General features: G+C 49.0%; 1 protein-coding gene across 6 annotated transcripts in view; it reads left to right on the top strand.

Moving 5' to 3' along the window:
- The window catches only part of ADAMTSL3 (ADAMTS like 3), a 242883-nt gene that overhangs the window by 208103 nt on the left and 9756 nt on the right, over positions 1-25024 (top strand). For all 6 annotated transcript variants that reach the window (XM_073227130.1, XM_073227129.1, XM_073227128.1 and 3 more), the window contains 4 exons: positions 11204-11386; positions 13443-13559; positions 18067-18250; positions 20959-21163. In XM_073227130.1, the coding sequence (XP_073083231.1) occupies positions 11204-11386; positions 13443-13559; positions 18067-18250; positions 20959-21163 (689 nt within the window). The remainder of the gene's footprint in view (positions 1-11203; positions 11387-13442; positions 13560-18066; positions 18251-20958; positions 21164-25024) is intronic.

The raw sequence follows: 25024 nt of genomic DNA, 5'->3' as shown, positions 1-25024 counted from the left end.
CTAAGCTCGGAGCAAACGTTGCGGTGCCAGTTATAGGACACAGGTGTGTGCCTGCCTGAGAGGAGAAGCTCTGTGGTGCCAACTGCATCTGACTTTCCACCAGGCGGCTGGCGCACAGGGATATACAGACAAGCGGTGAGCAGAGACGCAAATAAACACATAAAATGTTAAGATGCTCGCACACTGAATCCCGAATGTATAAGACTAAGGAGGGTTTTTCCCAAGACATTTGGGAAACATCTGCTTTAAAAACATCTGCTTTAAATACATTCTCGCAGGTTGAGTCCCCTGAAAGCCAACGCTGAGATGAGCCGGGCATGCAGGGTACGTATTAGTTGTTAGTCCTACAGAAGGGAGAAAGCAAAGCAGGATTGGGCAGAGGGCCGGAGAGAGTGGTGTTGAAGTGCCCGGAGCCTTGCCTGGCCCAGGGGGGCTTTGAAGCGTATGTGGCTCCTCAGGGTTGCCCAGCTGTGACCCACAGTGTCCAGACCTTCATACTCCTGCGTCTGTCAGTCACCTACTTTAATGGTGAGACTTTGAAGCCTTCCCATTAAATTCCAAAAAAAAGATAAGGTACCCTTTATCACTGCATCTGTTCAACCCTGTTTTAAAGGCACCAGCCAATGCAATATGATACAATTATTTTTAAAGGAAAATGAAATATAGTAAGTTCTTATTTACAGACAATACAATTTAATTATCTGTATTGAAAATCCAATATATAGATGTTTTTTCCAGGCCTGTAAATTCAGTGTAATTCCCATTAAAAAAAAAAAAGCCCTACAGGATTGCTAGAACTTAACAAACTCATCCTATAATTAAGAGAAAGTCCTTTCCCCCAAGAGAACCAGCTCTATAGAAAAATGCACTTTCCCACAAGATGTTGCATATAATTTTCAAAATACTTAAAAAGAAAACCAGAGGATAATCGGCTTACTACTGTTCTATGAACTGAACATTTTGGTGCTTTTGACCATATTCTAACTTAAAGCTAGTTTATTTTCCTCAGTCTGTGGTGGTTGAAATGTATCCCCTCTTCTGTACTGTATTTGTCCCTTTAAACCATATATAATCCTTGAAATATCTCAAATGATGTTTAAAGTATATTTAAAACTTCTTCCCCTCAACAAAGGCTACTCCCCCCATTGTTTTTACCACTTCTGCCTATGACACAGCAATCTTCCCACCATCCTCCTCTCAAACCCGTGTTCAGCCAATCAATCAATCATGAATGGTTGGAAATTCCATCCTTCCTCCCATCCATTCAGCAAGCAGTCACTAAGCATCTACTAAACCCGATCTCGGTCCTTAGTGTACAGAGATGAATAAGATCTGGTTTCTGCAGCTATACAGACAAGGAAACTCTGATATACTAATACAAATATGTGAGTGTTTATGACATACATCAGATACAGACGGAGCAGTTAATGCTTTTAAAGGATTAGAGAGGTTTACAGAAGAAGTGACCTTAGAGCCAGTCCGCTTGGAACAGGAAGGAAGGCTGTCTGCAGCGAAAGAAGCTGCATATATGCAAAAGCAGAGAGGCCTGAGAGCTCCTGGCCTCTTTGCAGAGCCACGGGCAGATCTGTGTGACCTAAAGTAGGGTGGAGGGAGAGCGGGAAGAGGTGGGTCTGGAAGTCTAGGTCGGGACCCGATTTAATGTCATCCTCACACCCTAGGACTTCACTTTATTGGCAGTGGGAAGACGAGAAAAGTTTTAAGTAGAGCGATGCTGTGAGCCAGTTAATGTTCTAGAAAGAGCACTCTGCCTACAGTTTGGATGGAAAGCTAGAGGGCAAAGAAGCTGCAGATAGCCGTGAATTGAACTTGGTGAAATTGTGTCCATGGTCATTGATCAGCTTGTTGCACCAGACACTCAAGATACTGATTAAGATTCCATGCCCTCCATCCCTCCAAGGGAGAGGAGGCTTGATTGGCATTGAGCAAGGGATGGATGTGTCATTAACTGAGGATCTGGAACACAGTTGTCCCCAGGCTAGGGCTGGGTGCTGGCACTTAGTGGCTGAGTCAAACATGGAAAGCCACCGCCTTGCAAAGAGCTAAGGAGCGTATGCTGACAGGCAGCGTCTTGGTCAGGAACGTCCTGGAAAGCCAGCCAGACACCTCATCAACAGTAACAATAGCCTGAGTACCTAATAGGTGTCAGTTTGAACAGCCTGCGACACGGATGTTATTTATATTTGTTTCAATAATGAGCAAGTGGGCTCAGATATGTGCAGTTACTTGCTGGGCCTGTGTGTCTCATGAGTGTGTGAGTTAAGATTTAGTCCCAGATCTGTGTGACTCCAAAGCACGTGGATGGAGAAGGAGAATCCTGGGACCCATGAGTTCTAGCCAGAGAGGAGAGTGTCGAAGCAGAGGTGGGAGGCAGGACTGAGGAGCTGCTGTGGCCTGGGGACAAGGTGACAGAGGCTCAGGTGCAGATAACAAAACCACCCATGGTGAGAGATCCAGGACCCAGGTGGAGGCCCCGGGGAGGCTGGCCTCTCACCAGCTTGCAGGATGCCAGCCAGTGCTGGGCCAAAGGTGCCCCCACGTGTGCCCTTTCAGCCCCCAGCCCCCACGTGAGACTTGCAGTGGTCAGAAAGGAACTGGTCCCTCGTGCACCATCTGCTAGTGGCTGCCCACCCCCTCACCTCTTTGCACTCATAGCTGCACTATTGACTTAGAGGATTAAAAAGGCTCCTTTGTAAAAAATGGTCTGTTCCTTGATGATTGGGAAGCACTATTCTGAATGCTTCTTGAGAGATGATTTTCTTCTCACCTTTTCTCCATCTCCAGTTCCCATTTGAAGAAAGCGTGAGTCTCCACATGCATGTAAACCACCGCCTCCACCACAGAGCAATCCTCAAACAGCAGCACATGTGGGGACAGTACCCTGGGACCTGAGGAGAATTGCAGCATCTCTGTATCTCCTTGTCTTTTCATTCCTTTATTCCCCCTCATTACGTATCTGATGACCTAAAACCCATGCGTTCATCTCCATGACCCACGCATAGTATACAAAGTCATTTTACTGCCATGGATGGTGCTGGTTCAGGCTTGGGCAGCAGCCCGCCCAACCCCAGCCTGCCCCAGCAGCGTCTGGCTTCATCTGTCTGCAGTATGGCCTGAGAATCAGGGTTTTTTAAGGCTCCCACTATGATTCTCAGGTGCAGCCAAGGTTAAGAACCGTGGCTCAGCCAGCAGATGGGGCCGAAGAGTCTCCTAGGGTTCATCCCCAGTGTTACCGCAGAAGGAGAGGCTTCCTTGGCAAACAGTGGGTACCCAGGTGGTAACCAGAGCCAAACGGAGTGGGGGGCCCGGTCCTGCTCCGGGCTCAACCTGAAGAGGGAAGCAGGCATGTCAAGAGCCAATACCCAGTGTTCTCAGGGCCACAAAAGGGGAATCGGCTCCAGAGCCAGGCAGGGTCAGGGAAGGCAGGGCTGAAGCTGGATCTTGAATAAGTAGAAATCTTCCCAGTGGTGGAGGAGAAGAATAAACGGTCCCCGTGGTGGGAACAGCGCACAGGAAGTCTTAGTGTTGCACACAGCGAGGTGTGTTTGGAGCACGGGGCTTCCCGGGGCTGGAGGAAGAGGGTTGTTAGCAGTGGTCCCCATACATTGCAAGGGCCTTTGTGTTTTTCTCCTCCCAGAAGAGTAAAAGCTATGGAGTTAGGAAAATTGAACCTCGCTCGCCACCATCCCACGGAGAAAGGAACCCCTTAATAGAGGAATCAAGCACAGCTCAGAAAAACAAGAGTCAGTGCCTTGAGGGAGGCGGAAGGGAGTCTCGGGGAGTCGGCCAGCCTGAGATGCCACCCGAGGAGCCCCCCTGACAGCCGACCTGTGGTTCTCCAGGGGCCGATGGTGATGGCAATGGGCAGACTTCCAAATAAGCGATACTTTTAATGCAGCCTTTAGGGACGTGTCACAGCTGTCGGTTCACCCACACCCGCCGGCACATCTGTAGGTCAGGAGAGGCCCCGGGACGGCTGGGCCGCCCCCATGTGCTGCTGCTCAGGGGTTCTCTGTGCCGGAGGCCGCGGCTCACGCGTGTGTGGAGCCCCAGCATGTGTCCCTGTGCTCGGCTGGCACCGGCTTTGCCTCTGAGTTGCCTTCGTCAAGGAACCACTGGAGGGTTTTGGTTTGCAGTCAATACGCAGAATGACTCTCCGGGGCCCTTTCCAGCTTAAAAACGAGACCCTGGGGGGCAATATCCAGCCGTGAACTATGGTGCTCATGAGATAAGACTGGTGGAGTTCAAGGGAACTGCCCGGTCCAGCGGAGCAGGAGCCCAGGGTGCCGGAGAGGCCGGGGTCACCGCCCCAGGAAGGCGGCTTGCCAACCCCTTTTCTTCATGTCTGAAGAAGCATTTTAAAAGCCTCCAGGGAAGGACCATTGGTCACAGAAATGGCCATAGATTCTGTGGCCCACACTGTTTCTACATCCTCAGATCAAATCGCCTGGGGACTGATGATGCCAATCACTTCACGTCATTTTACTAGAGAAGAGAAAGAATGGCAGCAGGTACTCGAGAGAATTCTATGAGTGGTGAGAACCACAGCTTTACGGTGGGGGACGTCTGGGTGTGGCCTCACTGGTAGGCAGTCCTTTACCCAAACTCCTTTATCCATAGATCATGGATTTGCCCAAATGACGAAAGAGAAGCATTTCTCACCAACTGGCCGTATTGCGGACTGACCGCAGCCGGGGAGCATGGGAATCTCCCTGACACGGGCTGTGAACCCGTGGCCGCTTCATTCATTAGTGACTGACTTTGTTCTCACCTACACTGCACACAGTTCGCCTCTTATAACCTGGCAACATCATTTCTTCACATTCACAGGAGGTAACTAAGAGCAGCATAAACTTTCAGTTGTTGCATGTGAAAAAATACTGAGTATCCTATGAGTGTCGAGTAGCTGCAGGAAATAAAAACAAAACTTACAGGTATAATGTATGAGATACACTGATATAAAAATCTAGCATCTTCAAGCCATCTGAACAGGCCAAGGATTTTATAGTGTGGAATATTCCATAGGCCTTTCAAAGATGAGGAAAATTTATTTTTTAAACAGTGACTATTTTAAAGACACCCTGGAGGGGCAGACTTCCTGCAACACATGTTTCCTGGCCCCTCCAGATCTCAACTATTTTCCACAACATTTGCTTTCCAAAAACAATTTCAGCATTGTGGAAAAAGAATGTTGAATATTTCAGAACTGTAAGACTGGGAGGAAATAGCCTGTCTTTGAGGTTAGATATTAAGTTTAAACTAGTTCTGACATTTTATAGCTGTTTCAACAGAGCAAACGTGTGGTTTTGAGAGACCGTGGGGAAGCCTCAGTATGAGGATCCCCAGGGAATTCCTCCGGCCCCTTCAGCGCTTTGGAAATGCTCACACGTGTCATGTGCTTCTGGGTGCTGAGCTGCGCCTGTCCTCAGCACTGAAGACCCCTGCCTCTCCTTTTAGATTGAAAAGCTTCAGCAGTTCTGTTTTGTTTTCTGACCCGCTCTTCTGTACGTTAACTCTCACCATCGGTGTGAACTAAGTGTCCCACCCTTTTGCTGTTCTGGGTTGAGGTGTAAGTGTAATCGTCTTGGACCCCTATCAGTTGTAGAGCTTGGAAATTCCAGAGCCTTCTGAACTGACTTCTGACCGTTCCAGGGGCTGACACTGGCCTGGGCGCCTCTGCCCTGGGCTTCTCCTTGCACTGACCGGCCACCGTCTCTCTTCTGCCCTCTGTCAATCAGGACACAAACCTGTTTCTTGACTGGTTCCTAGTCGTAGCTAGACATTCATTGGTACCAAGCATCTGGCAAATATTTAAGGAAGGCCAGAGATTTGGGGATCATGGCAGGGGCATCCCATCACCCCGCTCTTCTGCCTCCTCTCCCCCTCTCTCCTCCCAGCCTCCATGCATTGCAGTAGGATCTTCGGTTTCTTCTCTCCCTGTCAGCAGCTCTTGCGGAGCAATGCATGCTGGCAAACTTCTAGATGCTCTGATGGGAAAGCACCCGCCGTCTTCAGGGGCGGCTGGAGTTACACAGAGCAAAGTGATTTCTCTGACCTGTATGTTGTTCCGTTCAGTCTCCTTCCACAAGCCCACTGTGTGCAGGCATTACCCTGGGCCTCCTGAGACAGATCTGCGTGTCTCGGCCCTGAGGAAACTCGCCGGCTGAGTTGCACCCGAGGCCTCGTGCTTGGTCAGAGGCCCTCAGAGTGAGTCTTACTCAATGGCTGGAGAAAGAAGCCAGCTCCTGAGAGGTGCCTGACCCTCCCTCACTCTTCTGAGAGCTGCAGGTGGGAGGGACTGGTCAGCCGCATTCCCAGGGGGCTGTGGTCCCAGCGCCTGGAGAGAGCTGGCCCAGCCACTGAGTGCCTGACTCCTGAAGACCTCCAGGCGGAGGTGGCTGGTGGAGGGTGGTCTGAGCAGCGTCTGCATCATCCCCATGCTAAGTGGTCTGAGCAAAGGCATGAGGGACCCGAGGTTACCAGGAAGTAACAGGGTAACTGGTGACCAGGTGGGCTCAACAACGAATCACGTTGGGGAGTCTCCCTTCTGCAGAACTTTATGCTGAGCAGTGAGTTCTAGATTCCTGAGCGGTGCCCACCACCATCTCCACCAGCCCAGCTCTGCCTTCCGGAGCTGCCGAGGTGGGGAGTGCCTTCAGGGAGCTCCTGATACAACTCTGCTTATGGAATTGCCTGCGGCTTAGACTTTCGGTTGGCTGGGCTGCGGAGGGACTTTGGAGAACTGGCACGGGTGCGGGGCAGCCGGCAGACCAGGCCATTCTGGGAGAGCAATGCAGGAGTTGACACCGGCCTGCTCACTGCCCTAAGATGACACCCTTCCCTTTAGGGCCTTGCTTCAGTGCGTTGCCACACCTCAGCCAGCCAGGGGCATGAATGTAGCAGAATACATGTCCTGAGACCTTGACACAGGTGACAGGTACCATGACAGGCAAGACCCACGAAGTCAGACCCTCCCCAGAGCTGTCTTAGGGGGCTTGGGTTGTCCCCCAGTACCACTGGGACTGGGAGACTTAAACAACAGGCATTTACTCCTCTTGGGAAGCCCAAGGTCAAGGTGCTGACAGGCCAGGTGTCTGGTAAGAGCCCCTTCCTGGCTTACAGTGGCCGGGAGGAAGAGAGAGCATGCCCTGGTCTCCACCTCTTCTTGCAAGGACACTAACCCCATCCTGTGGGCCCCACCCCGTGACCTCTTCTAACCCCAGTCACCTTGCAAAGGCCCCATCTCCAAATGCCATCACACTGGGGGGTATGGCTTCAACATATGAACTGGCTTGGGGGAGGGGAGGACATGAACATTCTGTCCATGACAGGAGCCGTGAACATTTTCAATCCAACAACCCCTCACTGCCCAGCTGGTACAAGGACCTCCCAGAGAGACACAACACTGAGCTGGCCTAAGGTCGTAAGTGCGGCGTGTCGGTGTGAAGGGAGCACAATGGGAATGGGGGGGTCTGTGAGGGCATCCCCTGAGGTGCCGCCAGGGCCCGATGGGAAGTGGGAACATTCCAGATGGAGCAGAAAGTCCGAGGACGCTGACCTGACTGCAGCGTGAGGCCTGTGGCGGGAGGGTCGGAGGTGAGGTAGGGGTGCAGCTGGAGCTGCGTGGTGCGGACGTGGCAGTGCCAGGGCTGTGGGCTCCTGGAGGGACTGGCGCTTCAGTCCCTCTGACTTTTCCTGGAGGATTGCCTGGAAGTAGGGAAACCAGCTAAGAGGCTGTTTCTGTAAGGAAGGGAAGAATGTGGCCCTAAGCTGCAGCTGTGACCGTGAAGACGGGTACAGGCGACTGGCCCAAGAGACTTCTAAGTCAGAAATGGTTGCTTTAAAAACTCGGTGGTGAACTGAATGTGGAGAACAAAAAGGCAAGAACCAGCAGTGGCTGTGAGGCCCCAGGGTGGGGTGACTGGGCAAGTGGGCACTGTGATGAGTGGAGGAGCCCACGGGGCAGTGAGAGGTGGGGATGGAACTGGCCTCGGGACGGCCTGGGTCGGGGGTGCCCAGGGGAGGTGCTGCTGGGTCGGCGAGGTGGAGCTCAGCACGGGGACTGCCTCTGCCCCCCTGAGACGCAGTCACGGGGCCACTGTGGGGACTGAGCAGGAGGAAGCTGGCCCTGCTCGCTTCCCTGCACACCTCCTGTTTCTGGCATCCCTTTGGAGCACAATTATGTCCGTTTGTTCCAAGAAGATGCTGGTGTGGCCACTTGGCCATCTCAGTTGTTTTCATACCTAAGTTTCTAGCCCAGACTCCCATGGGTACAAGGGTCAGAGAACCAGCTTGAACTCGCTTAAGAAAAATGGAGAAATTACTGGCTCACGAAGCTGAAAAGTCCAGGCTACAGCTAACTTCGGACACATCTGGGTCCAGGAACAGAAGTGATTTCATCGAGAATCTCTCTCTCTCTCTGGCTCTCAGCCCTTTTTTCCTGTATTTTTGAGGTGGCTGTGGGGGAGCAGGGGCAGATCTCCCGGGGCCATGTAAGCCTCCATGAGCACTTTGGTTTTTATTCTGAGTGGGATGGAAGCCGTGGGGGGATTGTGAGCAAAGCACGCCGTGATCTGACTTACCTTCGAGCAGGACCACTCCGGCCAGGTGCTGACCATGGGGGTAGCAGGTCAAAGAGGGTCAGGCAGGCAGGGGTGGAAGCAGGGAGACCAGTCAGGAAGACTGCACATTCCAGGGGAGCAAAACCCTCCTTCAGCACCTGCCTTTGCCTCCACACCCATCCAGCAACCTCCTGGTTGCTCATTCCCAGTCACAGCTAAGCACCTCCCCACGGCTCATGTTGTCCCCAATCTCATCTCCCCTTGTTCTCTCTTGAACCCACTCCAGCCAAGCTCTGTGCACATCAGTCCACCTTCACTGCCATCGTCAAGGACACCGGCAGGCCCACCATGAGGTCTGTGTGTCGCCACGTCTAGTGGCCAGTTCCCAGACCTTTGACTCGGCCATTTGCCAATTGGCAGCCGCTCACTCCCCCTTCCTGAATGTTCTCCTCACCTCTGGGAAGCCACTCTCTGCTCTACTCCCTCCCGATCACTGGTGCCTTTCTGCCTCCCCTGCTGGTTTCACCTCCTCCCTCTGATCTCTAGGACGGCGTGCCCAGGGCCAGTCCTCGGACATCAGTGTGCCACCCCCTCACACTCAGGGAGGTCAGATGCCATCTATATGCTGACAACTCCTAAACGTATCTGTCCAGCCCAGAACTTTCCTGTCAGTGAACAGATCCGGGTACCTGCCCAGCATGTCCCAGTGAATATCAGGTGTTTCAAAGCTAACATATCAAAACTGAGCCCCTGAGGTTGGCTCCCAAATGTGCTTCTCTCCTAGTTTCTTATCTCAGAGAATTAGTGATGCCATTATTTCAGTTGCCTGTGCTAAAACCCTTGGCACCATTTCTGACCTGCTGTTCTCTCTCACACACCCCTCTATCCGGCAACAGCCCATTCCCAGATCTTCAAAATTTATCCACGTTCAACATATATCCAGAATCTGACCATTTCTCACCACTTTCATTGCTACCACCCTGGTCCAAGCCATCGCGATCTCTGGGCTGGGTTGTTGTCACAGCCTCCTCACTGGTTTCCCCACCTCTGCCCTTGCCCCCCGTGACCCGTTCTCAGCACAGCAGCCCTTTAAAAGCGTGAGTCAGATCATGTCACTCCCTAAAGCTCTGCAGTGAAAGCCAAGCCTCCCAGGGACCTGTAAGACTCCCCAGGATCTGAGCCCCCCCAGCTGCCAGCTCTCTGACCTTCAGCCACACCCTACCTGCTCACATCTCTGCAGCCACAGTGTTCTTTTATATCCCTCTAAAATTATTCAAAATACTAAAGTTCAGTAAGATAGCTATTTACAAGATAAATATGTAACTGTTCATAGCTTTCCTAATTTTCCACAATAAGCAACCATAAAAAATATTTTTGAAGAGTCTACTTATATATATGGCAATAAAAGCTAGAAGATGCCTTTGAATAAATTTATCAAGAGATATACAAGGCCTGCCTGCATTGTGGCTAAGAGACCAGTTCTGGAATAAACTGCATGAGTGTGAATCTCAGTTCCAGTGTTTACTAGCTGGTGAACTTAGGGAAGTTTAACCTCTCTGTGTGTATATATTTGTAGAGGAAACTACTGAAAAAGTATAGCACATGTTATTAGCCCTTCTGTGGGTATTTAAGTTGCAGCCTAATTTTAACAGGGCCAGCTTCCTAAGTTGTAAGATGGAGCTGACAACACCTGCTCCTCAGAGTGTGGGAATAACCGAGAAAGTGTCACATGTTCACGGAGCACATGTTCCGCCCACTGGAAAGTGCATGGCAACAGTCGTTATAGTGGTGACATCTTTTTTGTCAGCAAGTCGTCCCATGTCTGCCACATTCTCTCAGCCAGAGCACGGCAGGAGGAAAGCGCATCCTCAAAACCAGGTGCCTGGCTTTATCTCGGACGTCACCGGAGGCTACGCCAGCTCTTAAGAATCAAATGAGGTTCCTCTGAGTTTCACATTCCACAGCCCAGCAAAATGCTGGCTTCTCAGGATTTGGGGGAAGAAATTCTTTCAGTTCCTCAGGTTCCCCTCTGTGTCTAGAGATGTCGCTTACAACTCTGCACCTCACTATGTAGACCCGTACTTGAAACTTGACACTTTTGTTTGTTGCCTGAAATAATCCTCTTTTGCAAAAGCATTAATGAACAAAACCTATTTCCCTGAAGATGTTATATTCCTCCTAAAGCAAGAACATTTTGTTGCATAGGCACAGTGAGCAACTTCATTGTCTATCTTAGGTATTTTTGTTTTCTAAAGACTTCTTTGTGACAATGCAATGCTGGGAATGTCTTTCTCTGTCTTCTCCTCCACAGTCACCCGGCTGCACCAGCACCTCGTTCCAGCCACTCCCACACGACCCCCACCCATCTTCAGATTTCTCTCCCTTCCCAACAAAAAGCAACGCCACGCCCTTTGGCTCCAATCAGGTGTGCATGAGGCCAAAGCCTTCTGCCTTAACCCATCCCGCACCTGCCCTGGAGGAGCTGTGGAGATAGAAACAGCCTTGACACGTGCCTAAAGCTATTTACTGACTTGTGGTCAAAACTCTAAGTGGTCTTTGTCATGTAGTTCTGTGGCCCTGTTCTTAAAGGAATTTGCTTTGTTGTGTTTGTTTTTATTCCAAAGGTGTCCCTCTGCCTAATGTAACGTGGTGGAAGAAAGGAGGATCTCTGGGTGACAATGTTTCCTTGCTTTTCAATGGATCCCTGTTGTTGCAGAACGTTTCCCTCAAAAGTGAAGGAACCTACATCTGCACAGCCAGCAATGCTCTCGGAAAGGCAGTGGCTGCATCAACGCTCCACTTTCTGGGTGAGCGTCAGTCTTGTTCTTCAAGTGCCCCCGTCCCGTGCACAAGGGGGGGATCCAGTTTGTTGATTCTGGAGTCGGAGTAAACAAGAGGAACATTAAACGGTTCTAACTATTGCTGCTATGCCCACTTTCAAACAAGCGCTCAGTCTAACACTCGGTCTTACCAGTTCTTCTCTCAGAAGGTCGTGACGTCCTTACCACCTAAGAACCTGCCCTGGGGTGTATACGCTTTTCTGTCCAGAATCAAGACCCTTCATGTTCCGCCTCTGCATGGGCTTAACTCCTGACCCTGACCACCGTCAATAAGCAGGCTCTGAGTTCTGTTCAGTCAGTGTGGTTTCATGCCCTTATGATTCAACACGTGTGCATGTGCCAGGGCCTCCCATCCCCTCCGGCCACCTGGACTCCTGTGTGGCTCCTTCTCTGGTTCTCTCTGGCCTCCCCTTTCTCTTCCCCACCACTCAGTAGCTGGATAAGACCTGACGCACGTGGCTCTCCGATTCTTTTCTTTTTTATTCATAGTCCCTCAGCTGAACTGTGGGTCCCTTACTGGTAGAAACCATGTATGATGTGTCTTTTTCAGACCTGAAGACATAATATGAAGCACACAGTAGGTGCTCAATAAATATTCATCAATTGAGTCTTAAGATGCCTCAGTATTCTAATTTGGAGAAGGTCGTCTCCATGTGCCCCTGGCTCAGGTGACAGGCTGGCCCCCGCTGTCTGCCGGGCTCTCTGGGGCTCACTGAACTCTTGTCGCCAAAATGGGCTTTAAGTTCTCTGGCTTTTAGGACTCCATAAATAATACTCCCTTCCCCACCAGAGCTTGGAACCAGTTGAGAGTTCATCACCAAAGTCACCAGATGGACCTTAAAGATCTTTTATTATTCCCCTTTGTAGCTCAAACACCTGGCACAGGTGTGTTAAATAAGTGTTTCATAAATGAATTAAATGAGTCATTGGCAAAACTGGTATGAGATTATTGAACCCACTGCTGACCCACAGGGTCGATGGAAAAGAGCTTTCTCCGTCACTTTTCTTGCTGGAGGTTCAAGGAGTCCAGAGATGTGAATGGATGGGAAGGAACAGCGTAGGGGCCTGGAATAGTCGTCATGCATGAAGCACGTTGGTGGTCATTAGCCTCTCTGGTATTTACAATAACACAGTGTTGTGGGTGGTAATTTCTAATCCTGTTCCACAAATGAGGAAACCTGAGGCTCTTAGAAATTTGTTGTGGAGCCCAAGCATGAGGTTGCTTGCAGCGTTCTGCACACTGCCCTTCGTGGGCTCTCAGTGCTCAGCGAGGCTCCGGTGACCCCCTGGGACCCTTCCCAAGTAGCCTCTGTGGTCTTCTAGGATCTTGGTTCTGTGGACCTATGGCAGATTTTCATCAGATGGCTTGGCCAGCATGCCTCATTCCTGAGCAGCTTCCTCGTGCCCTCTGGCGAGTGCCAGCCTATGCCCCGCATCCCCAGGCCACGCAGGAGAGAGCACGGCTGTCCCAGTTCTGTCTGCACACCTCCTCTCAGAAGCCCCCCAAGCCCAGCAGCCCATGCCCTTGGTAGCTTGAGTGAGGAATCTAGAATGTCGCACATCCACAGCACCCAGCAGTCTCCCCCCACCCTCCTGCTGTTCTGCATAAGCTCCGTGACCTTCCCGAAAACCTGCAGTCCTCACCACGGGGGGGCCCCCTTACAGGACCCATTCTCCTGCTTCAGAGGGTCGGAGCTCTGCCAGAGCCAGATGCTTCCTCGGCCCCTCGTGGAATTGCGGTGAATATACGTTTTCCATCTTGTTAGTTAGGCTATGAAGACTGAAACCTTGCAGAGATGCCCTGTGATAGCACAGTTAATAACTCAAACAAAAACCCTATAGTGTTTTTGTTCCACCCCCAAGCCCACACAGAACTCCCAGGTCTGGGTGAGCCTGGGCACCCCGGGCACTGTGTTGGAACAGTTTCCGTCCTAGTAGCTGTAGTCTTTAAGAACACGCAAACTAGAGCAGAAATTAAGTAATTTCTAATTGGTAAACAAATGTTCTTTTTTTTCCCCCTCAGGACAAAGACGGCCAGACAGTGAACTTGTATTTTCCAAGAACCGTAAAAATCATACGCTGCAGGCATCCAGCCCTGGAAATGGTAGCAGCGACGCAACACAAAAACCCCAATCTCCAGGTCTGGGATTTTGTCTGTTGGGAGATTTGATGTTAGTAAGACATGTGCAAGGAGAAGAATTTACCTAAAAGACCCTCCATGTTTTGTACTTCACAATAAGTAAAATTCTTGCTAAGCCTTGGGCCAATGTTCCCCCATGCCCCTCAGCCTTCTGTGGTTCAACTTGTTCCTTCCATATTGAAACTTTTTTTTTTTTTTAATTTTACTCCTGAGGATGCCCGTGGAGCTCACACCCAAATGTGCACCATCATTTGTGATGATACAGGTATTGATCTTCCTGTTTTGAGACCATTGCCAACTTGGTCATATCAATAGAGGAAGGATCTGCTGAGAATTCTGGAACCAATTCTTTCATTTTTTTCACCCCATATAGTAACTTTGTTATATTATATCAGCACTCGGTCAAGAAAACCTAATTTACTTTTTTCAAGCTTGCAGTACTGTTCAGGGGGCCAAGGGAGAGAAGTGGAGTTAAGAAAATCAGAAATGCTAGATTCACAAGAAACCAGTACTGATGGCCTTAGCTCCTTATAGCTCAAAAATGGGTAAATCACAGGACACACAGAAGCTACAGTAGACCTCATGAGTTATTATGAATCTACTATACAGAAACAATGATGACTATACCATTTCAAAAATCTGAGCAAGTGCTTCTCATTGGCAGAATATGTCCTACAGAATAAATCTCTGCCAATAGGAATTATAGGAACATAGTTCCTAGACTTCCACTTCCCGAGATGCAGGGGGAGCATAGAAGGGGAAAACAGTGCTGAGCCACCAGTCAAGGATCCATGTAATTTATGACATCATTATACAGGGGTATTTGGAGGATATTTGGAGGATATACTTCTTCTCTTTCAGGCATAATACTACCATTATTATGCTCACTATTACCCATTCATTCAACATTTGTCTAAGCCTGTTTGGGCTGCTATAGACTGGGTGGCTTAACATCCAGAGACATTTATTTCTCATAGATCTAGAAGCTGAGAAGCCCAAGGTCAAGGCACCAGGTATCTGTTGAGCTGGTTCATAGACAGCTGACTCTTGGCTGTGTCCTCAGAGGGCAGAAGGAGTGAAGAGCTCCTGGGGGGTCTCTTTTATAAGGACACTAATCCCATTCACAGGGGCTCCACCCTCATGACCTAATCACCTGCCAAAGGCCCCACCTCTTGAGCCCATCACCTTGGATGCTGGGTCTGACGTATGAATCGTGGAGGGACACAACATCTCTAGCAGCGTTCAGAAAGGATGTGCCCAGTACTCGCTCTTGCCAGGACCGGGGATGCAGACGTGACCAACCCCGAGAGAAGCTCAGCCTACAGAGGGAGGCAGTCGTGTAAACAGGTGCTTGAAGCAGGACAGGCGCTGTGATAGGATGACCAGAGGATGATGGCAGCGTCCAGGAAGAGGCCCTGACTGTGTGCAGAGGTCAACCAGGTTTTCATATAGGTCACGATGTTCGTTCTGGGAAGGTGAAGAACATTCCAGGCAGAGGAACCAGGATCTCTCTGCAAAGGCAGAGAGAAGCTCCCTGTACCATGGACCGTGAAGATCAAAGGAACTCCTCCAAATCGATTAATAGAAATGTTGGACCGTCATGAGGCTGAGACTGCTGGTTAAAGCTGAAGCTTTGAAATATTTAAAAAGTGTGTTTATCAGCACCACCTGCATTGTTCTATCACCTCCTACACACACGTGTGCACTTACGCACACACATGTGTACACACTGTGAAATACAGCCCTTCAGTGGATCCTTACCTTAGCATTTCAAAGAGACTTATTTATTAATTTAACAAGTCCTTGCTGAGTCCTGAAGATATAACACACCTAGTAGTGAACAGGATAGAAGAGATCCCCACCCTCGTGGACTTGGTGTTCCAGCAGAAGAGATGGACAGTGAACATGTCAGCAAATAAATATATAAGATATTTCCCCATGAGAACGGCAATGACAGAAACAAAACAGGGTGGTGACATGGCGACTAGACGAGGCCACTTCAGGAAAGGTGGTCGGGAGTGACGTGAGGAGGCCGTGTGAGCTTAGGCCCAAAGGGTGAGCTAGAGGCATCCGTGCAGAGACGTGAGCAGAGAGTGTTTGTGGCAGAGGGAACAGTAAGCTTATGGATCATACAGAGGGATCAAGCTTAATTAATATGGTGGAGGAAAGAAGATTTAGGTGATGGGGGCCTACAGAGGAGGAGGAAAGGGGGATGGGATGAAGATGGAGAGTTGCTGAGGGTCCAGGTAAAGATTGGAGTTTATTCCTAAAACGTGGGAAGCCATTGAAGAGTCTTATATGGGAGTGAGTAGCTAGCTCTACTTTTCAAATGCATGTGTCAAAAATTGCCAAGCATAGAACAAAAACATTATCAAATTGGACCTCATCAAAATCTTTAAAATCTGCTCATCAAAGACACCACTGAATATATGAGTAGATAAGCCACAGACAGGAAAAAATTGGCAGAATATATGCCTGATGAAGAACTTGTATCTAGAATATCTGAAGAACCTCCTTAGGTTAGGAATGAACTCTCCCCTCCCCACCAAAGACCGCAGGCAGAAGGGCCTGAACAGACAGTTCACAAAAGAAGGCATACAGATGGCATCAGGGAAATGAAGGTCAAAACCACAGTGAGATATGATTTCACAACTACCAGACCAGTGAAAACAAGAAGACTGACAATACCAAATTTTGGCAAGGATGCAAAGCGACTGAAACCCTCATACACTGCCGACAGGCTTGTAAAAGGACACGGCCACTTTGGAAAAAGATACGGCCCTTTCTACTAAAGTCAAGCATACACCTTCCGTCGGCCCAGCCACTCCACTCAGCTATTGATTCAAGAAAAATGAAAACATGTTGACAAAAAAAATTGTGTAGGAATGTTCATAGCAGCCTTTACTTCATCAAGGCCCCTGTCAGGAGAATGGACAAATAAACTGGTATATTCATACGGTGGAATATTACATAGCAATAAAGTAAATGAACTGATGTGCACAAAAAGAGGGATGACCTCAAAATCATACATATATTACATCATTACAAAGTCCAAGAACACGTACCACTAATCGATGCTGATAGAAATGAGCAGGTAGTTGCCTGGGAGGGGAGGGGAATTGATTCAGAGAGGAATTGGGAAGCTTTTCCAGGTAATGAAATGTTACTATACCTTGCTTCGGATCATGGTTATGTTAATAATTCATAAAAAAAATGCACACCTGATACCTGAACATTTTATGGTATATGAATTATACTTCAATTTAAAAACCCATGCTTTTTAAGAAGTGCATGTGCATCCTGTCTTGAGCTGTCAAGGCATCTTGGTGAAATGCAGCTTCGTAGAAAGAACTGGATTTGGAGTCAGACATACTTGGGATCCCGTCAAGTGGTCAGATGAGTGACCTTGAGAAAGTCACTGAGAATGTCTAGTTTCTACTTCCGCAAATAAAAATAATCTAATTCACAAGATGGCCATAGGATGAAATGAAAATCTGCTGTGAAAAGTGTTGAACTCAGTACCTGTCACCTGGGAGGTTCTCAATAAACAGCTATTTTAAAAAATGATTTTAAATAAACTGTAATCCTGGGGGGCCCAACCCAAACTCTCTCTGGCTCTGCTTTGTGAATGATGCCATGTGCAACCGAAGGCAAAAATTCAAGAGCCAGGAAGAAAAACCGGAAAACCGTAAGTTAAAGAAATCACTGTGCTACGTGAGAGAGCCTGTGGATGCAGCTGGTAGCTGGAAATTACTTGGGATTATTAGAGGAAAATCTGGCACCTTCTGTGATCATACTCAAATCTGCCATCATTCTATTCTACCTCATCTTTTTCCAAATGTCAGAAGGGCAGAAAGGCCGTTTGGAATGGGGACTAAAATAAAATTATAATTACGGGAGGTGGTCAGCGTTAACTTTTCTAAAGGAAACGCCCATTCTTACCTGTCCAGATGTCTCCATGACAGATTATTTATGCAGTTTGAGGACTAATCTGAAGTTCAGACTAAGAATGGAAAAGTAGGACTGGAATTGAAATGCACCTTTACCCTTACTGCGTGGTCTGCCGTCCTTGCTGAATCATCTCCATTTCTCTGCCGGCTCCACCTCTGGGAAACAGAGCCCGTTAGGGCTTCATCTGGAGAGGCCACCCTGCTGCCTCCCCGGCTCAGCTTGGAGAGGGCTGAGCAGGCAGCACCTCCTTCCGCTCGGGGCTTTGTCTGGCACGTCTCCTTGGCCTACGGTAGACCCTCTCCCAGGCTGCGGGCCAAGAGCCCTGTTCTGGCCGCCCTCCCCACTGGCTGTTACAATAAGTTAGGTGAGGGGAAATGGGGGTTCAAGGGTGCTCTTGCAGGGGGTGCTGGCTTTCTCTGTGTGCTACTCAAAGAGGCAGACAGGCAGCTCCCCAGAAAACAGCTAGCAGTGGTCCATGACCATGCCATCCCCGGCCCGTCATCTTCCCCCACGCGGGGCCCACCTGACCGTCCTGACCGTCCTTTCCCTTCCCTAGAGCCCTTCTGGGAGCTTGGAAACTGGACACATTGCTCTGCCTCCTGCGGCCCCTTGGGAGTGCGCGTTCGAAGGCCCCAGTGTGTGCTGGCCGACGGGCGGGAAGTGAGCGAGGCCCGCTGTGGCCACATCCAGAAGCCACCAGCCGGGGTCCAGCCCTGTAACATCCGGGACTGCCCTGCGAGGTACGTGACATCTTCTTATCTCAGTACCTGGTTGTTGCTTGCTTTGAGAGGCGCAGTAATTTGGACTTAAGAACTCAGCCACTGAGGTTTACTTAGCAGGGTCTGCGTAGCAGGCATCCTGCTCAGCGATTCACCGTTTCCTGGCAGGTAGATGCTGGTTGTTTCCTGCTTTACAGATGGGAAGGCTCCCGAGGCCACACGGTTACAGAGGCCAGGATTGAAATCGTGCTGGTCTGATGCAGGCCCCGCCTGTGCTCCCTGCCCATACCTGCTTCCTGCATTCCCAGCGCTGTTTGCTACTGAAGAGCCCAGGGAAGCTGACCTCAGGGTTTGCCCAGGAGGTAACGCGGTGGCCAGAACCGCCCGAGGCACTTCCTAGATTCTACCCCTGGTGGTAAAACCGTGGATGGCCTTTCTATGAATAGAGGACACAAATCAATAGTTTAATCAAATGTCCCAGGCCCAGCTCATGATCTCCAGCCGACCTGCTCAGACCCCAGGGTCCAGATCTCAACGACTGGATCCGAGACCCCTTCTTCTCCCATTTCCATCCGTTCCCGTCAATTTCCACTGTTGCGCCTGGAGTCCATGCCACCATCATTTCTTACATGGACTATTCTGGGGCCACCTCATTCTTGTCCCCATCCCTAGGGTGCCTCCCACCCTATGAGATCATCTTTCACAATACAAAGTCCTCATGAAGCTCCTTTGTTTAAAATCCTTCAGTGACTGGCTGTTCTTAGGACAAAGGCCAAAATGCTTAGCACTCAACAGATGCTCAGTAAATATTTGCTGCCTGACTGAATAAATGGGTCAAAGACTGGAAGTCCTTCCATGCTTGAGCCTCCAGCCACCATTCTGTCTGTCTCCCCCGGCCTGGTTGTCTGATCTCCATCCACAGTGGTCTTTTTTTTGTTCCTGGATATGCCATTCTCTCTCCTGACTCAGAGCCTTTTTACATGCTGTTCCCTCTGCCTATAACACTGTTCCCTCTCTTTTCCCTTAGTTATTTCTATTCATCTATTTTCAGGGAGACCCTTCCTGACCTTAGGCCTCCAAACTAAACCCAGCCCTGTGCTATGTGTTTTCCATATTTCCTTACCATTCTTCAGAGCTCTTAGCACAATCTGTCTGGCTCTCCCATGAGACTGTCAGCTCTATGGGAGTAAGTCCATGACTATTTTGCTTCACATTTTATTTCCAGCACCTGCACAATGTCTGCCCCATATACAGTCTCTAAAAATATTGTGAAATGAAGGAGTTAATGATTGAATAGCGCAGTCCCTTGCAGGTAATTAACCAGATGAAACCAAAATAGACAGTGGAAAAAAAACCCAACAAACAAATCATAGTAGCATTTATTGGGCACAAACCTAGGAGGCAGATACTATTATTAAGCCCATTTTACTGAGGATAAAATGGAGGTGTGCTTAATGTCACTGCCTTCATGCAGATTCCCACACTGGGTGCAACTGTTGTGCCTTAGAGGCACGCGGGAGGCAGGTCACACTGTAAAATAAAACAGATGCTTGGCTCATGACCTTAGAAGAACTGTGGAGAGTGCAGGCACCCTGACTGGCATCTTCACACCCATCACAGTCTTCAAAGGAGGACCTCCTGCTAAGAGCCATCCCTCACTCAGGGGGCAGCAAGTGAACGCTGCAGGAACGAGCGGGAAACTGATCCTAGGAAGCTGCTTTGTATCAGTGCTTGAGCCTCACCAAGTGGAAAGAATCTGCACAGGGAAATTTCTCAGCAGCTTTGTTTATTAAATATTCTCAAGCCTTTTGCACACTCCTAGCATGAGCAGAGCCAGGTCTCTGTTAACACACTAAAATAAGATCTAATGGTACATTGATTTTGAAATGATGATGAATAGAAGTGATTTTGTGAGATGCCTGCCTCTTGGTAATGTCATGAGAAGCTGCTGTCGGCAGCACAATCTGGGGATTGCTAATGCTCTGTACTTTGTGACTTTCCTTCATAATGGAAGGAAATGCCAAATTTCAGTTGGAGCCTAGTGTCAATGAAAAGCATAATTCTTTCAGCAGCCACGCCCACAGTCCCTGGTGAATGGTCCTCAGTTTGGGGGCCCCGGGGGCCCCCCCACCCCCAATGCTCTGCAGAATCCCAGCAGCCACTCGAGCACCTTCAGGACAGACTCAGTATGGCAGAGGTTTCCAGCTCCAGGCGTCCCCTGGCATTATTACAACGTGAAGCTCAGGGACAGGTGAACCTCAATCCAGTCCTGGCTCTGCTGGCGTATTATTAGGCGACCATATCCTGGTTATCTAACCCCCTGGGTGCTGGCTTCTTCCCTATAAGGGTGGGAATAACATGAGAATCACGTGAGATATGTGTACACCTCTCACAGAGCAAACAGTTCATAGGTGCTTTAAAAATATTTCCTTCACTTTCATTTCAGTGAGTAGAATGCCACCTTTTTGAAATGTCCATTCACTTTGCCCTATTTCTCCTCTCTGGGGCCACGTAAGTGACAGCGCCAGTATGCTTGAAGACGGCCGTACCCACTCTGGGCTGCTTGTCTCTACGTGGGGTTTGGAGTAAGAGGAAACCAGAGAGGGAGGCCGCAAAGACGCAGGGCGGCCGTGAAGCAGCCACAGTGTCAGGATCCATTACTCCTTTGCACACGTCCCGGAGGGTCTGGCACGTGAGCCCTCCCTAACCGCTGTGGTGTCCGTCCCCAGGTGGTTCATGAGTGCGTGGTCAGAGTGCTCCGTGTCCTGCGGGGAAGGACTCCACAGCCGGCAAGTGACATGCAGGCGTGGAAGAGCCGATGGGACCGTGCAAGTGATGCCCCCAAGGGCCTGCACCCCCAAAAGCAGGCCTCCGGGAAGAAGGCCATGCTCCAGTCGCCCATGTGGCCAGGAGGTCATTGAATCAGGAGGCCAGGTAAAGCCGACACATGCAGTGTTTTGACACTATAATCATCACCTTGTTTCTAATACATTTTGGGGTGTGGGGTGGGGAATCTGATCGGTCTAAAATAAAGTGTGTGTCTGGCTTCAAGGATCACCTTTGGAAACCATAGCATCTCTGTCTTCCAATACAAGGCGACCACGTTGGGCTGTTTGAAGGCAGTAGTTCACTAACAGAAGCCCCAACATGGGCTAGTCTGGAGCTTGGGAGTCAGGGCCGCCTCTGGGAAGGAGCAGGGCCCCCTGAATGACACGGGCACAAAGTCTCAGAACCTGCATCCCAAATACCACCTTGAACAATATGATGATAAAAAATATTGGTGAAAAAAATTATAAGGAAATGTGCAGGAACACAGTGTATTAGTCTGCTAGGGCTGTCTTAGTAAAACAGCAAGTGTGTGCCTTAGACCACAGGAATTCACTTGCACACAGCTCTGGAGGCTAGAGGTTCAAGATCAAGGTTCGGTCAGGGTTGGTTTTGGTGAGGCCTGTCTGGCTTGTAGACAAGCCACGGGGTCACCATGTCTTCACATGGTCTCGGTGCACAGGGAGAGATGGGGATTTCTGGTGTCGCATCTTCGTGTAAGAGCGCTGTCCCTGTTGGATTAAGACTCCACCCTTGTGGTGACATTCAGTGCCTCCGATAGATGCCCCCCCCACCCCCAGTCACTCTGGCAGTTCAGCATATACATTTTGAGGGCATGTAGTTTGACCCATAACATCCCACCCTCTGGACCCCAAAGTTCGTGTCCTTCTCACATGCAAAATATACTCACTCCATCCCAATATCCCCAGAAATCTTAGCCCATTCCAGCATCAATTCTAAGTTCAAAGTCTCACTAAATGTCACCTAAATCGGGGATGGGTGAGAAATGAGTCATCCTGGGGCAAAATCCCTTCCCAGCTATGAACCTGTGAAACCAGTATATTTCCAAAATACAACAGTAAGACACACATAAAATAGATACTCCGGTTCCAAAGGAGAAAAATCAGAAAGAAGAAAGGGGTGATGGGTCCCAATCAAGCCCCAAATCTGGAAAAGCTAATTCCATCAATCTTAAGGCTTGAGAATGATTCTTTAGCTCGGTGCTCTGACCCCCAGACTCACTGGAGCAGGGGCACCGCTCCCTGGCCCGAGGCAGCAGCCAGACCACTGTGGTCCCTGAGCCCTGGGCAGGAGCAGCTTGGCCACCGAAACTGAGATGAGGGGCTGACCCTTCGTCACTGAGAAAGGAACAGCCCTTCCCATGGGCCTGCAGTAGGAGGGGCAGCGCTAATGATCCCTGATAGCCTCCGGGGTCATTCTTCACTTCCCTTGAAGGATAAGGATGCTTGCAGTTGAATAGCCTTATCCCACCTACAGAATCCTAAAGGTTCAAATGCTTTCCTTTATTGTCCCCCCTCTGTTCCCTTTAGTCTAAACTAGCAGCGTCTCTGCTGGTACAAACCCATCTTTATTCTGGGCTTCTGCTGGGATGGTGATTAACTCTGTGGGTGATCTCCTTCTGGGGTGACTGTCCAGCCACATCTTCTGTGTTCCGTCCAGGACACACCTTCTCATTCTTTGAAATATGGGTGTACTGAGAATTTTCCAAATCTCCAAGTGCTGGTTCCTTTTTCTTCAGGATTCCTTCGCTTTATCCGGCTCCTCTCACATTTTCCTCTAAGCATTAAGAAGCCAGGTTGCCTTGAACACTTTGCTTAGAAACCACCTCAGCAAAATATTCAATTTCATCACTGGCAAATTCTACCATCCACAAAACACTAGACCCCAATTCAGCCAAGTCGGGGGCCACTCTGTAATGAGGATTGCCTTTCTTCCAGTTTCCAGTAACATGTCCAGTAACATGACCTGAAAGCTCACGGGAATCACTTCAAATGTCCATCGTTCGACCAACTTTCCCTTCAAGGCAATCTAGGCTTTTTCCAGCATGTGCTTTAAAACTCTCCCAGCCTTCCCCCATCACCCAGTTCCAAGGCCGCTTCCATGTTTTTAGGTATTTGCTGCACCCCACTTCTGGGTACCAAATCTGAGCACCTTGGATTAGGGTCCTCCAGAGAAACAGAACTAGTGAGGGGAGAAATATAGATACATATACATAAAGACAGTTACCCTTTCTACTGATCACACGAGGCCCACCCACACTAGAGAGAGCAGTCAGCCCTCCTCAGGTTGCTGGGGGGGGAGGCATTGTGCACTTTCCTCGGTCCTTGTCCCGCCATGACAAAGAACTGAAGGGCAGACACACGGTAGTGAAGAAGGTAAAAGTTTCATTTAAAGTTACTTAGAAAGTGTGGGCGACCTCAGAGACAGGAGCGCCCTGAAAGGTTGGGGATTCCCCCTTTTAAGGATTTTTTCAGGAGTGTGACAAAGGGCTGGGGGTGTGGACTTGTTAAGTGGTCTCAAGTATCTTTGATGAGATGTTAAGTTTCTTATCAGTCCTCTAGGTAATCCTGCAAAATTAGCTAATCGACTGTACGCCCTTCCTCCAAGGTGGGCAGAGTTATTTGCTGTGTGGTAAAGAGCATGTTAAGAATCTTTCTTCTTAACTTCCTGGGTTTTTTCAAAATGCAGTTTTGGCTTTAAGGTGGGATCTCCCTGTCTGTTTATGCTGTTGGTAGCTGGGCCTTTTAGCAGGCTACAGGAAATCTTACAATGATCTAATTGACACAATGAAGACATGGGCTGTGCCATACTTTCCCTTATCTATGCAAGTTGCTCTTGACCTTTTGATCTTTAACTGATTAACTCATTAACTCTGGGTCTTTTCTGGATTTCTAGTTTTAAATGGTTAACCAAATCCTTTCTAGGGGGCTTTACTGACCTTTTTCTCTTTCTACCCCACTCATGTCTATTTTCCTAACAAGATGACCGATTTAAATGTTAATCTCATCTAAAAACAACATCACAGAGATGCCCAGCATAGTTCTTGACCAAATATCTGGGCACACCATGGCCCAGGCAAGTTGACACATAAAGTTAACCATCAAGTTAACCCACAAAGAAAAATATATGTGTATCATTGAAACACATAAAGGTAAGTTGGACAAATACAGGTATGCTTAGTACTGTAAAGATGTCCATTTTTGGAATTTAAGGTAATTCTGGCATCCATATGGGAGAACAAATGAGGACAAGAAATTTTAGAAAGACAGATTGTTAGAGGTATGGAGAGACTTGCTTTACCTGAAAGGGTATCTCGCCGCGACCCTCCTTACCCCAGAACGACTCAGGAGATGCAGGCCCACACAAGAGATTTTATTATCTGAAAGAGAAAGTGGCTGCCCCCAGAGAGAGGGATCAGCAGCTTGTGGGTAAGGAAGTGGATTTTTAAGGAGTAGGGGTGGGGTGTGTTCTACATTGGTGATTGGATCTTAAGGGGTGGGTGACCACGTGGTCAGTGGTGATTGGATCTTAAGGGGTGGTGGTCTTAGCGTGCCAGAATTTGCCTTCATTATCCAGTGCCAGAATATATTGCAAAGCTGTTTTAGGTAAAGTGGTGCAGAATTAGTGCAGCAGCAGACATAAGTCATGGAATATAATTAGAGCCCAGAAACAGACCTGTGTTAAGTGGGTTTAAAGTTCAAAGGTGTTAATCAGAGGGGAAAGAATGGTTTTTAAAAGATAGTATAAAACTAAAAATGTTTTTTAAGGAAATGAAAGAAGATCTAAATAAATGGAAAGACAACCCATATTTATGGATCAGAAAACTTAATATCGTTAAAGTGGCAACACTCCCCAAAGTGATTTACAGATTCAGCACCATCCCTACCAAAATCCAAGCTGATCCAGAATCCAAATGGGAATGTGAAGGACCCAGAATAGCCAAAACAA

The sequence above is a fragment of the Manis javanica genome, chromosome 18 (assembly GCF_040802235.1).
Source record: "Manis javanica isolate MJ-LG chromosome 18, MJ_LKY, whole genome shotgun sequence".
Classification (NCBI taxonomy): Eukaryota; Metazoa; Chordata; class Mammalia; order Pholidota; family Manidae; genus Manis; species Manis javanica.
This window is presented reverse-complemented; position numbering and strand designations above follow the sequence as displayed.